The sequence below is a fragment of the Marmota flaviventris genome, chromosome 19 (assembly GCF_047511675.1).
Source record: "Marmota flaviventris isolate mMarFla1 chromosome 19, mMarFla1.hap1, whole genome shotgun sequence".
In the NCBI taxonomy this organism is placed as follows: Eukaryota; Metazoa; Chordata; class Mammalia; order Rodentia; family Sciuridae; genus Marmota; species Marmota flaviventris.
The window spans coordinates 23,539,297-23,552,722 of record NC_092516.1 but is presented as its reverse complement, the minus strand read 5'-3'; the positions used below and the strand labels follow the sequence as shown (position 1 = coordinate 23,552,722).

The following is a 13,426-nucleotide window of genomic DNA, read 5'->3' as shown; positions in this document are numbered from 1 at the left end:
GAGTCACAATCGCTCAGAGCCGGGAGGGCCAGCTGGGAGGGCCAGCCGGGAGGACAAGCTGGGAGGGCCAGTGCGTATTGACGGACACCCTGACACAGTATCTCCGTGGCTTTGTCAGAGAAGGAATGGCCACAGGGCACCTGCAGGTTGGCCCTGGGCTGCACTCAGTCACCGTCCAGTAGGCCTCGTTGTCTCTTCCCCACTAGTCCAGCAAGAAACCAGGAGGAAGCCACGCTCTTCGGCTAGTCTGCAGGCCAAGCTGACGTCTCTACCTTGGCCCCGATCTGGTCCCCCAAGAGACACGCTGGCCCTCTCCTTGGGTCCCCGTCATCTGGCCCACAAGTCACACTCTGCCCCAGGGCACCGAAGGGCCACCGCTCTGGACCCTCTGTGTGGATCCAGGCTGGTCTTTGGAGGAGGAGGTTGTGTCAGCTGACTCAACAGAGGGCCCCGTCCTGGACCTTCTGCAGAGGCCGGGGTACCCGCCAGGAGGCTGGTTCAGGACCAGTCCCACAACTTCAGGGCAAGAAAGAATCTTTTTTTTTTCCTGGTGGCTTTTATTTTAATAACTTTTTCTATCATAAAATCAATAAATGTTTGTTATTAAGAAATAGAAATAGAGAAAAACAAAAACATAAGTAGGTCCACAATTTTATATGGAGACATAACTGGATACATCCAAATCATTTTTCTTGTGTATATAGTTATTTTTAAACACAGGGTATGAGCCCTGGCACACCCATATCTAACAACTTACTAATGATAAGTTTCAGTAGCATTAAATATTATAAAATAACTATAGAGAGATGTACATAAGCGACTTAATTACCAATTGTTTTCATTACCTTAAATGTAACTCATACATCACTATGAGGAACAAAGTTGCTATAAACACACACATAATCTTGATCCACATTTCTGACTACTTCTTTGATATAAATTCTCAAAATAGAAAGGCTGAGGCACAGTTTTTATATCTACATGTCTATTTTTTTTCTCCTTTTTGCTTGTTCTTTTAGTTAGCATGATGGTGGAGTGTATCCTGCACACTGTACACACGTGGAGCAGAACGTCCCCTTTCTGTGGTCTTACGTGATGGGCAGCTACAATGGTCGTGTATGCAAGATGGATGATGCAGTCACCTCTTGGACATTTTATTCCATCACTTTATTGTTTAAATTTGTGTTGATTCTTTGATAGGTATTTGACACACCAGCCCCAGAATGTGGATGGCCAGTGGGGCTGGTTCACAAGGACACTGCCCAAGGAACCAGGCTGGGCGCACCCTGAGGAAGCTGGTGCCTGACCAAGGACGGGCTGCACAAGTCTTAGGGCCGTGTTGCCTGCCACACAGCCACACACGCTCCAACTCACAACCCTGTGAGGTGTTGAGAGGGACGGGACTCTCCCCATTCAGCAGAAGGGAAACCGAGTCAGAGCCAGAACCCTGCAGCCTGGGTCTCAGAGGCCTCCTGCTGATTCCCCTTCCTCCAGGAAGCCTCCCTGATTCTCCCCAGATGACCACAGCATTTTGCAGCTAGACCCTTCCCCAGTGATGTCCTAAGTAGAGACCCCACACATCAGACGGACATAAAAGAGGTTTCCATTACCGTACGATGGACCGTGCTTTGGCTGTAAAAGGAAGCGCAGCGTCTGTGCCTGGCCAGGGATGAGTCAGGAAGCCCCGGGCCAGGGGAGAGGAGCCGGGCTCAGCGGCCACGGCCGTGTTTCCCGCTCAAAAGGAAGGTCTGGCCCCGGCAGACCCAGAGGCAGGACAGAGACTCGGGGCGCTGGGCTTGTGGGTGGAGGGCTTGGGAGGTCATGGCTAGGAGAGGCGGGGTTTCTCTCAGGAGTGACAGCAAGGCCCTGAACTTGACCGAGCACCAGCTGCACAAATCCCTGAGTTGACTAAGAGCCACAGGGTCCTGTGCTTTACATGGGAAAATTTCATGGGATGCAAATCCTCTTTCCATAGAGCTGTTTTTGCAGAGAGGGAAAGGAAAGGGGGTGGAATGGCCATGGCCAGGCTCCCTCCTCCCACCTCCTGCAGCAGCCAGAACCACCCCTGCAGGTCCCGGGCCCCTGGGGTTGGTGGAAGCCATGACCTCGTCCGAGCCCCCACTCTTCGGTTAGGAGCCCGGATGGGACCCTGAGTCCCTGGCTGCAAGCTGCAAGCCCCGCGGGAGCCTTGGCCGGTTGAGGAGCAGGAGCTGCCCGTGGTCTTACCGTCCATGTCCAGGCGCTGCATGATGATGGCCAGCTCCACCTCGCTCGGCATGTACCCCAGGGAGCGCATGGCCATGCCCAGCTCCTGCTTGGAGATGAAGCCGTTGCCATCTCGGTCCAGCACTCGGAAGGCCTCTCGGATTTCTGAAAGGAAAAGCAAGAGTCCTGTGGTCACACGGCGGGGTTCACGGCAGGGGGACCAGAAATGGCTGTCCCTGGGGGTGATCCATAGCCACCCCTCAACAAATAAAGAGCACCGAGAGGAAAAGGAAACGAGGGGAAGGAGGGAGAAAGAAAAGGAAGGAAAGAGAATGGAGGGAAAAGAAGAAAGAAAGAGGGAGGCCCTGCGTTTCCTAAAACCCTGGGCGGCACAACCGGGCTGCAGTTGGCAATCAGGCCACCCGGGGTGCTTCTGAGCATGCAGAGGGTCACGTTCCAGCAGCCCGAGAAGACTTAGTCCTCAGCCCCAGGAGGAAGGAGATGAGTTTCCCTCTGCAGACATATTTCAGGTCCCTGCTGCTTCAGGAGCCATGCAGAAGCTTTCCCACCTCCGAGGAGGGCTGGAGTTAAGAACCCTGCTGCTTTTATTTCACTCGCTAATTTACAGTTGTTTTATGGCTATAAACAACCTCAGATCAATAAGAGTGTCAGGAAAGCTCAGAAAGCATCTTTAATCACTTTCCCCTGGGGCTGGCAGAGAACTTGACTCTGCTATCAGCAAGGCCCTTGCACTCAGCCGGCGATCCCCCCGACCCTTTAACCCCAACCAGAGCTGCTCTGAATTCCACCAGCACCGTCCTCCAGCGTCCACGGCGGTGGGTTCAGGGTTGGCCGAGCATTTCCAGCACAGAGCAGCCCTGCGAGGCCGGCCTGGGGAATCTGAGATCTCAGAAGACCAGTGCGTCTTCCATTGCTGCTGGGTCCACCAGACCTAGCACAGGCTGGATGTGAACCCCCTGCCAGCCCAGGAGTGGCAGCTGCCCACATCGGTTGGGCCATGTCAAGCTGTCACATGAGGAGCATGGTTCTAAGTGCCACAGAGAAATAAAAACAATCCACGGGTCATCACGGCTCTCCCGCTCGGTCCAGCCAGGGTGGCAAGAGGCACAGGGAACTCACTGTCACGCCTGAGGTCACACGGACACTCGGCCCTAAACCGCTGGCTGACTGTCCAGCAGATACCCTCCCCTGGACAGCCTTCCCCAAACAGGCTCAGGCTTGTCTTTGTAACTACTATCCCGTGGCTTCAGTGACAAATTAAAACCACAGAAGTCTGTTCCCTAGCAGTCACACTAGACCACAATCGAGGTGTCGGCCGAGGTGGGCTCTGCAGAGGCTCTGGGGAGATCACTCTGTTCTCCAGCTCCAGCGACCACCAGTGGTCCTTGGCTTGCGGTCACTGCACTGTCACCTCCGTCTTCCTCTGCCTCCCTCTTATAGGAACGTGCACATCTAGGGACCGTAATGGCTTGGATCTGAGGTGTCTCCAAAAGCTCGCGTGAGACAACTCAGGAGTGTTCAGAGGTGAAATGTTTCCATCGTGAGACCTGTGACCTGGTCAGGGCATTAGTCCACCTGAATGGTGACCTGGGCAGTAACTCCAGCAGGGAGGGTGTGGCTGGGGGAAGCAGGTCTGGGGGCCGCCCTGGGTTTTCAGCTTGTCCCTGGCACCTTGCTCTCCCTCCCCCTCTCTTCTTCCCTCCACCACACGCTCCCTCCAGGAGTTTCTGCCTCACCTCGGGCCAAGAGCACTGGAGTCAGCCGACCACAGACTGAACCTCTGAAACCGCGGACCCAAACTAACTTCCTTCTGTCAGTCGTTCTGTCGGGTATTGCGGTCACAGCAATGCACAGTGGACACGGGGACCACCGGATACCCCAGGCTACTCTCCCCATCCCAGATCCTTAACTTAACCATGTCTTGAGAGACCTCCTTCCAAGAGACCATTTACAGATTCCAGGGACAGGACCTGCTGCCCTTGAGACCGCTGTGCGATCTCTCCCTGCTGTCCCACGGGATACAACTGTCCTCCCTCTTTCTTTGCCAAAATAATATCCACTCTTCAAGGCCAAGTGAAGGGCCAGGTCTCCATAGAATACCTTTGCTCAGGACAGCCACCCTCTCTCCGGCTCACTCCGTCCCCATGGTCCTTCTGAAGACACGGTGACTGTGCGATGTGTTATCAACTACCAATACTAATTCAGCTCAATGAATGCTTTCTGTGAAGACCCGGGCTCCAGGGGAGAGACCAGCCTGGAGCTGGGACCCTCGGCTTCTGGCCCGGCCCAGTGGCTAATTAAGTCTGCAGCCAAACCCGGAGGCCCCAGCTGCTCCTGTGTAAAGTGAGCCGGGCTGGCTGCAAGGATCCTTTAAGTCCTACCAGCCCTCCCTGCTGTGGATCTGTGGACACTGTTACAGTGTTCAAAAGAAGAACAGGAAACTGTTCTCCAACATATGCTGTTAATCTGCTTGTCAAAACATCACCCCTTCCTTTCATTGACAGAATAAAATTATTTCCTACAGCCCAAAGTCTGAAGGGAGAAGTCTGTCTGCACCTGTCAGCCTCCTCCATCAACCGTCCCGCTCAAGAGGACCTAGGGCAGCCTGTCTTCTCCACCCAGTCCCAGGAGTCCTCAGGAAAGCAGGCACACGCACTCAAGGACACAGGACCCCACAGTCTCATGCAGCCCGAGGCCAGAGCCAGACACCCAGGATGGCGGTGTGCAGAGGAGAGTCTCCCAAAGGGCCACAAGAATGCTGGTCCCTGCTCTGCCCAGCGACCGGGGCAGCTTCCCTCAACCTCAATCTCCCCATCTGAAGAATGGGTGAGGGTTGAGCTCCCCAGGATGGGCCACGCCACAGGCGAAAACGACAGTTATGACTCACAGCGAGGGTCATGGGTGGCCAGCTACAGGCTAGGCCCTGCCCTTCCTTCTCTGGACAGCTCCTCCCGGGACATCATCTCCACATCCCTCCTACACTCTCTGGGCTGCTGATGTCACCATACAGGATGGTTCCCTGGTGTTGACACAGCCCCGTCTTGTTCCCAAGGTCTCCCTGCACATCCCAGACCTTCCCGTGAACTTACACTGGACACTCCAGAGGGCTGGGGGTGGGGTGAAAGCATGAATGGAAATGAGGATGCCAGCAGCTGTGCCTCCTGTCCCCCACTGAGCTGTCCTGGCTGCCACCAGACCTTCCCTTGGGCTACAGGATTGGGCCATCAAGCAAGGATGGGGTATGGGTGGAGGTCACTCTGGGACTGCCCACTGGGAAGGGTCTGTTCCCTCAGGGCCTTGAATTCCCAGTTGGCTCAGTCTGCAGGAAGTGCCCAGCCAGCCCTGCAGCCCAGCATGGCCAGAGCAGCCAGCTATCAGCCCAGGTGCTCTCCCCCGTGGTCTGCAGGTAAGTAGGTCACAGCTGTCCTCTGTGTACATAGAATATCTGCTGCTGGCCCCCAGGTAGAGAGGGAGCAGGCAGAGAAGGGGGAAACAGGGTAAGAAACTGGAAATCCAGAGTGGATGCCCTGGAGATTCCATCTTTCTGGGTAAGGGAAATCCAGATCGACCAGGGGCTTTATTGGAAGGAAATGAGTCTCGCAGTCTGTGAGAGGCGTGGGATTCGTGCCTCATTTTATTTTTAATAGCAGAACAGGGTGTGAGAACGACGCCATAAAACCAGCGGAGATGGTGGGGCAGGCGGGATGTCTGCTGGGCTGCAGGCGCGGCTGGCAGTACCGGCGGGCCCTGGCCACCTTCCATCCTTGGAAAGAGGGGCCCACAGATCCTGCGAGCAGAAATGGGCTAGCCATGCTGCGAGGTGTTCACGGGATTCGTCTCCTGGGGGCTGAGGACCCTGGAGGGCAAGCCGTGCTCTGGGTCTTCAGTTCCACTTTGCTTCTCAACCTCACACAACACGAGGGGCACCAGGAGCACACTCTTGCCACCACCCCCAAGACACCCGTGAACCAGAGGAGGCCTGTCTTGGACAGCAGCCATCCCGACTGTCCCTGTACGGAGTGCGGGAGACACATGGGAAGATGCATCTCCAGAAGGAAGAATCCAGTCACTGCTTATGGAAACTTCCAGAATCAAAGTCTGCTTTCCCATGGGGACCTGGGCCTCTCCTCCTGGAGCCATGTGCACGGCCCTGAGGCCAGCAAGGCCGCAGAGAGCAAAGGTCCTGTTCCGGAGCCCAGGGGGTTTACTTCTCATTTTGCTGGTTACCCCTTTTCTCTTAAAACACATGCATGTCCGCCACGCATACTATTTGCCTTCTGAGACTCCAGCCTCGGCCGCAGGAGCCTTCCTAAGGACACAGCTGATTCAGGCAGGGACAATGACAAGGACACCTGCCTTGGAGAGCAAGACCCATTTTTCAGATATCAGAGGAGGTCCAGACGCCAGCCAGTCAATGTTAGTCGACCAACGTTTTGGCTTTGAAGAACCAGCCGACATTTACAGCACTAATTCCCAGCCTCAACTCAGTAACAGCAGTTTTTCTGAGCTCCACCCCATAGATACAAAACCCATTATTCTCCACGGAAGCGTGTCTGCAGGAAGAAGGGGGGCTCCGAGCATGTTAACTAATAGCTCTGTTAACAGATGCCTGGCTCTGCGGACACACATCACGGAGGACTTGTGGACGTGGACATGGCTGCAGTTTGGTGAGGCTGGGAGGGTAATTACTAAACCACAGAGTGCGGGACACCAACCCCAAGGCCTGCACTCAGGAGACAGTGCATTAGGTGGGACTGAGCCAACAACAAGAGAAACGGGGAAGGTTTCCACCTCCTTTAAGAAAGGCAAAGAAAGAAGAATATTTGAAGATGATTAATACAACCGCTCATCCAGCCGACATTTACAGCACTAATTCCCAGCCTCAACTCAGTAACGAAGAACAGCAGTTTTTCTGAGCTCCACCCCGTAGATGCAAAACCCATCTAATAAGCTCCTGTTTGCTTATTATCATAGGCCAGATGCTACACTAGAAAGCTCACAGAAGCACTTCCCAGGCTGCGAGAACCCAGTATCCTGGTTGGAGAGACGGAGAGGTGACCAGATGTTCATGAGCAAGGAAGACAGGTGCAATGATACACGTCTGTGCAAAGTGGAGAGAGACACTGGGCACAAGGCCGCTGGAGGTCACCCTTGGACCTTCTGAATCTTAAGACCAAGGAGCGGAGTGAGCAGTGAGGGCCCAGACAAGGGCGTGACCATGAAGCTGTCCAAGGTGGGCACAGAAACAAGAAGGCTGACCTGGGCTGGAGACAAGGGCTGCAGACATGGGCTGGAGACACGGGTGAGGGCGGGACTACAGGGGACCTCTGGGCTCCCCCCTGCCTGCCCAGTGCCCCAGGTGCGTCTGTGCCCAGGTCCACCCACCACCTTCCCTTCCGAATACAACGTCACTGGAACTCAGATCCGCTCACTCACCTGCACCCCATTCTCCAAGGCTTTGTATCACACATAGGTAGACAGGAACACAGGTGACACGTGCTCTGACCCACAGAGACTGAAATATTTGCACTGTGGACTTTCATGGTTGAGGTTCGTGACCCTTGATATAGGCCACAGGGATTCCTCAGTGATCTTAATAATAATAGGGAGAAGAAAAAGAGTAGGAGGGGGAGGGGGAGAGGCAGAGCAGAGGAGGGGGGGGATGGGAGAGAAGAGGGGGAGGGGGAGGAGGGGCAGGGGCAGGGGGATCAGATTTTTAAACCAAGAGCTCCACACCAAGAGTGCAGACTGTGGTGACAGGAGTCCCAGGGGAGGTGGCTGAGCTTGGAGCTAAACCCTCGCCCTATGCTCTGCAGGAAGGAAGGTCTTCAAAGACGGGGTGGCTGGGGCTCAGGGCAGGCCCGGGTGTCCAGGTTTGGAAGGGAGGGGGTCTGAAGAAGACCCTGGAGTCTCTGGCTCCTGAGGTGGGTAAGCAGTGGTAACATGAACTGGGAATTCAGAAGGAAGCGCAGGCTTTGGGGAGGGAAGGGAAAGGGGTTAGGGCCACGCTGAAGACACCGGGCCTGCGGACACCCAGGTGGTCACTCCCCGTGAGCAGCTGGTTGGTAACACTTGGCTAGAGTCCAGAGGCAGGTGATGCTAAGATGCCATGCGAGGGTTATCCAGGATGCAATGGTGCAGGACACTCACAGAGCAGAGGGCTCAGTGTCACTCTGCTTCAGTAGGGAAATGCAGCCAAGGGTGTAGTCACCAGGCAGCAGGGAGAGTGCAGGGCAGGGCCAGGGAGGGAAGAGTGCGAGGAAGGGGGCGGAGCTCCGGCCTGGCCCACGGTCCCAGCAGCCAGGGTGGCTTTACACACCCTTCTTTGACCTTGCTCTGTTTTCCGGGGGACACTAACTCCTGGGCTCCTGTCCCCCGGGGTTGGAGGCCCCCTGTGCTGGTGCCTCTGCCAAAGGCTGCCCCCAGGCAGGAGGAACCTGTCCCCAGGCACTTCCTGCATCTGTGCTGTTTGTTTAAGAGGAATCTTGTTCCACAAAGGATCTTAGGAGGCTTAAAGGACTTAAAGTGTCCCCTGAGGGGACAAGATACACTGGAGTTGAGGGAGAGGAAAATGAGGCAGAGAACAGAGCCTGGAGAGGACAGCGACAAGGAGCAGGAGGGGACTGGGGGCGCTCTGGGGCCTTGCCGGAGGACCCTGCAGGAGACAGGCTGGCCACAGTGCTGTCCCTCCCTGGGATCCCCACTGCAGTATTAACCTGTGACCAGTCGCCATGCTTAAGCTAAGGTTAAAACCAAGATGGGGCAGGGTACATCCCCCAAATCCTGTACCCAAGGCTCACCTTGGCCAACCACCCTCTTGCCAAAGGGCAAGTCAAGTTGACCTTGGGAGCAGCCAAGAGGCAGAGGCGCTGGAAAGAGGCTTCCAGGCTGGGGACTTGAGGAGGGTGGGCAGCAACAGGAGGCCCCTATTGTGTATGCCAGGGGTGCCCAGGCTCCCAGCCTGTCCCATGATCTCATGGCCCAGATCACACCTCTATGTCTGAAAAACCAGGTCCCTCCCTACTAACATTCTGAAAGATGAGCACTTCCAGTAACTTATTAGGTGGTAAAACTACACCAGCAAAGAAAAATAAGCATTTCTACAAGCTGGAGCAGCCTAGACATTGGGGGAGCTACTGGCACTTCTAAGGGTTTAGAGGTGGAGCGTCCATCTGTCCCCAGGTTCTACGCCTGACAGATAAAGCTGGATTGATTTTTGCATGCTGGGTAGGTTGAAGCTATTGGAAAATTCCCCAGCAGTAAAAGAACAAGGCAAATTAGAACAGAAACAGACAATGGCCGCCCACCCTGCCCAGAGACAGGCTGAAGGTCCCTACAAGCTGACTGGGAGGTGTTAGGGTGGACCTGAATATGAGAGTGGGCACTGGGGAGACACACCCTCAGGGCCACCCTCTAGGTGATGCTGGAGCAGATAGAGGAGGCCTCCAGGGACATTAGGGGGCTCTAACAGGGCGGCCCTGGACCCCTCTGCTAGGACAGAGACATCTGCACCCTGCAAGGCAAGCCAGGTGTCTGCCTCCCAGACAATCTGCCCAGGGCTTCTTGGTTTTCCAAGTTATGCATTATCTGATGCTTCTTTATATATATACGCATATGGCTGGGGATGTGGCTCTATATGTGGCTGGGGATGTGGCTACCGGAGCGGCTCTTGTCCAGCAAGCACGAGGCCCTGGGTTCAACCCCAGCACCACACACCAAAAACAAAGCCCCCAAACATACAAAGAAAATAATCACCTACAATTCACCAGTCAGCCATAACCATCGTTAACATATTAGAGAGCACTGATTCTGAACTTACTGATCTACATCTTAATTAAATTAGGATTCATGCTATTGATATCACTTTATATTGTTTTCCACTTTCATTTCAATCTTCCATACAATTGATATTCCAAAGTTCCAACTGGCTATAGCGAAATCTATTTCTCCAAACTCCTAGTGGGGGGCATTGGGATCGCTTCCAGTTTTTGATAATGCTGCAGTGGAGATCGCTGATGGGGAACCGCCAGTGGGCTGGGGAGGGCCCGTGGAAGAGCGTCTGCTCAGCATGTGTGAGGACTGGTTCCACCAGCACCACACTAAATACAAAGCTAAATAGCTACCCGACTATTTGGACATCCATTTCCCTGGGATGATTCCCTGATAATGGGTCACTGCATCAGGCACATGACACACGGCGCCAGGGTTCCTCTCAAAGGCAGCATCCTTCACGCTCTCCTCCAGGTCCCATCTCTTTTCAGCATGAAGGCCCTCACACAGGAGACACACCAGTCAACCAGCTACCCCTGTGGGGTAGTGGCTGAAGTTCAAGGTCTAGAAACTACGAACGCAACTTCAAGGAAAGATGGACAGTTCAGACTACAGCAGTGCTCCTCATCCACAGGCTCAGTTACCCACGGTCAACCAGGGTCCAAAGCATCACGGGAAAAATTCCAGAAATGAACAATTCACAAGTTTTAAATGACTTTGATCCTGGAACTCTGTTGTTACTGCTCTGCTCTGTGGTGGTTGTGGATCTCCTGCCTGTGTGTGGTTCTCCTGCTTGTGTGTCGATCTCCTGCCTGTGCGTGGATCCCCTGCCTGTGCGCGGATCTCCTGCCTGTGCGTGGACCTCCTGCCTATGGGCGGACCTCCTGCCTGTGTGTGGACCTCCTGCCTGTGCGTGGACCTCCTGCCTATGGGCGGACCTCCTGCCTGTGCGTGGACCTCCTGCCTGTGCGTGGACCTCCTGCCTGTGTGTGGATCTCCTGCCTGTGTGTGGATCTCCTGCTGTGCCTGTGTGTGGATTTCCTGCTGTGCCTGTGTGTGGATCCCCTGCCTGTGTGTGGATCCCCTGCCTGTGTGTGGATCTCCTGCCTGTGTGTGGATCTCCTGCTGTGCCTGTGTGTGGATCCCCTGCCTGTGCGTGGATCTCCTGCCTGTGCGTGGACCTCCTGCCTGTGCGCGGACCTCCTGCCTGTGCGCGGATCTCCTGCCTGTGCGTGGACCTCCTGCCTATGGGCGGACCTCCTGCCTGTGCGTGGACCTCCTGCCTGTGCGTGGACCTCCTGCCTATGGGCGGACCTCCTGCCTGTGCGTGGACCTCCTGCCTGTGCGTGGACCTCCTGCCTGTGTGTGGATCTCCTGCCTGTGTGTGGATCTCCTGCTGTGCCTGTGTGTGGATTTCCTGCTGTGCCTGTGTGTGGATCCCCTGCCTGTGTGTGGATCCCCTGCCTGTGTGTGGATCTCCTGCCTGTGTGTGGATCTCCTGCTGTGCCTGTGTGTGGATCCCCTGCCTGTGCGTGGATCTCCTGCCTGTGCGTGGATCTCCTGCCTGTGCGCGGACCTCCTGCCTGTGTGCGGATCTCCTGCCTGTGCGCGGACCTCCTGCCTATGGGCGGACCTCCTGCCTGTGCGTGGACCTCCTGCCTGTGTGTGGATCCCCTGCCTGTGTGTGGATCCCCTGCCTGTGCGTGGATCTCCTGCCTGTGCGTGGATCCCCTGCCTGTGCGCGGACCTCCTGCCTGTGCGCGGATCTCCTGCCTGTGCGTGGACCTCCTGCCTATGGGCGGACCTCCTGCCTGTGCGTGGACCTCCTGCCTGTGTGTGGATCTCCTGCCTGTGTGTGGATCTCCTGCTGTGCCTCATGCGTGGATCTCCTGCCGTGCCTGTGTGTGGATCTCCTGCCTGTGTGTGGATCTCCTGCCGTGCCTGTGTGTGGATCTCCTGCCTGTGTGTGGACCTCCTGCCTGTGTGTGGATCCCCTGCCTGTGTGTGGATCTCCTGCTGTGCCTGTGTGTGGATCCCCTGCCTGTGCGTGGATCTCCTGCCTGTGCGTGGATCTCCTGCCTGTGCGTGGATCTCCTGCCTGTGTGTGGATCCCCTGCCTGTGTGTGGATCTCCTGCTGTGCCTGTGTGTGGATCCCCTGCCTGTGCGTGGATCTCCTGCCTGTGCATGGATCTCCTGCCTGTGCGTGGACCTCCAGCCTGTGTGTGGATCCCCTGCCTATGCGTGGATCTCCTACCTGTGTGTGGATCTTCTGCGGTGCTTGTGTGTGGATTCAACTGTATCGTGTGGGTGGGAAGAAACAGTGTGCACAGGGCTTGGTACTATTCATGCTTGCAGGCGTCTGTTGGAGGTCTTGGGACATATCCCCTGAGGGTAGGGGCACTGCCCTACACCTGGGAAATATCTGCAGAGTGGTCAAGATCTGCAGGGTGGCTCTGAGGAAGACCCAAGCCCATGGCTGCTGCTGCAAGCTGGGAACCCAGGTGAGTGTGTGGGGACACCCGCCCTCCAGGCAGAACCTGTGAGCACACTACACAGTTGGCCCTCAGAAGGGAGAGTCCAGAGTCCCCTGCAGCCGAGGGAAGCCTGGGCTCCTCACCAGAATAGCCACTTCCCAAGCAGCTACAAGCACCTTCTGGGGGACACTGAGGCCAGCGCCCAGACAGGAAGTGAGGCCCCGAGGACTAGAATGCCTGCAAGCGGCAGGAGAGGGAGCTTCTGTGAACACCGTGGTCACAATCAATACAGCTAATTGTTCATTAAACCGCTTTGCTTCTGCACCGTGGAAGTTAACATCCAGAGATCAGAGAACGATCGGCATCTGCGAAAACAAAACTGTTCTGGATCTGCACCCACACTGAGCGGAAACAGGCCAGAGACAAAGGGACCAGAGGGGAGAGGGTGCTCGGCCCGGCCAGCTGCCGCGGGCTCCGGCCCACCCTGGGTCTCATGGTCACACAAAGGCCAGCATCCAGTCCCTGAACCTCAGCTGGCTGACTCTCTCCCTGACTGGACCTGGGTCCTCTGTCCTCTCCTCCACGGCCACTCCCAGACCAGCAACCTCTGAGCTAGCAGAAGGGTGCAGAGCCGGTCTGGAAACCCAGCCTCAGAGGTGCAGGGGCTCCTGCTCTCTGTCCCCCAGAGGACACTGGTCAGTTAGCAAGAACCCCGCGAGCCTGGAAAGACCAGTCTTTCCTCACCTGCGGCCCCCTTAGGGTTGCCACCTGCCCTTGGCTGCAGCCCCCCTGCCCACAGTGGCACCGAGCCCCTCCCCCACCACAGAACTGCAGCGTGGATGGCAGGGGGGACAAACACTCCCGAAACAGCAGGCGTCCTCGTGGACAGGACACCATGGTGTCTTCTTTCTTCTATTAATTAAGGTACAGCCCAGTTCCTAAACCAATGTCCCCA

The 13,426-nt window shown here is 55.9% G+C and overlaps 1 protein-coding gene across 3 annotated transcripts in view; it reads right to left on the bottom strand.

Moving 5' to 3' along the window:
* Caln1 (calneuron 1) overlaps positions 1-13,426 on the bottom strand; it is a 276,336-nt gene that overhangs the window by 165,630 nt on the left and 97,280 nt on the right. For all 3 annotated transcript variants that reach the window (XM_071605244.1, XM_071605245.1, XM_027948661.2), the window contains exon 3: positions 2,227-2,370. In XM_071605244.1, coding sequence (XP_071461345.1) covers positions 2,227-2,370 — 144 coding nt within the window. The remainder of the gene's footprint in view (positions 1-2,226; positions 2,371-13,426) is intronic.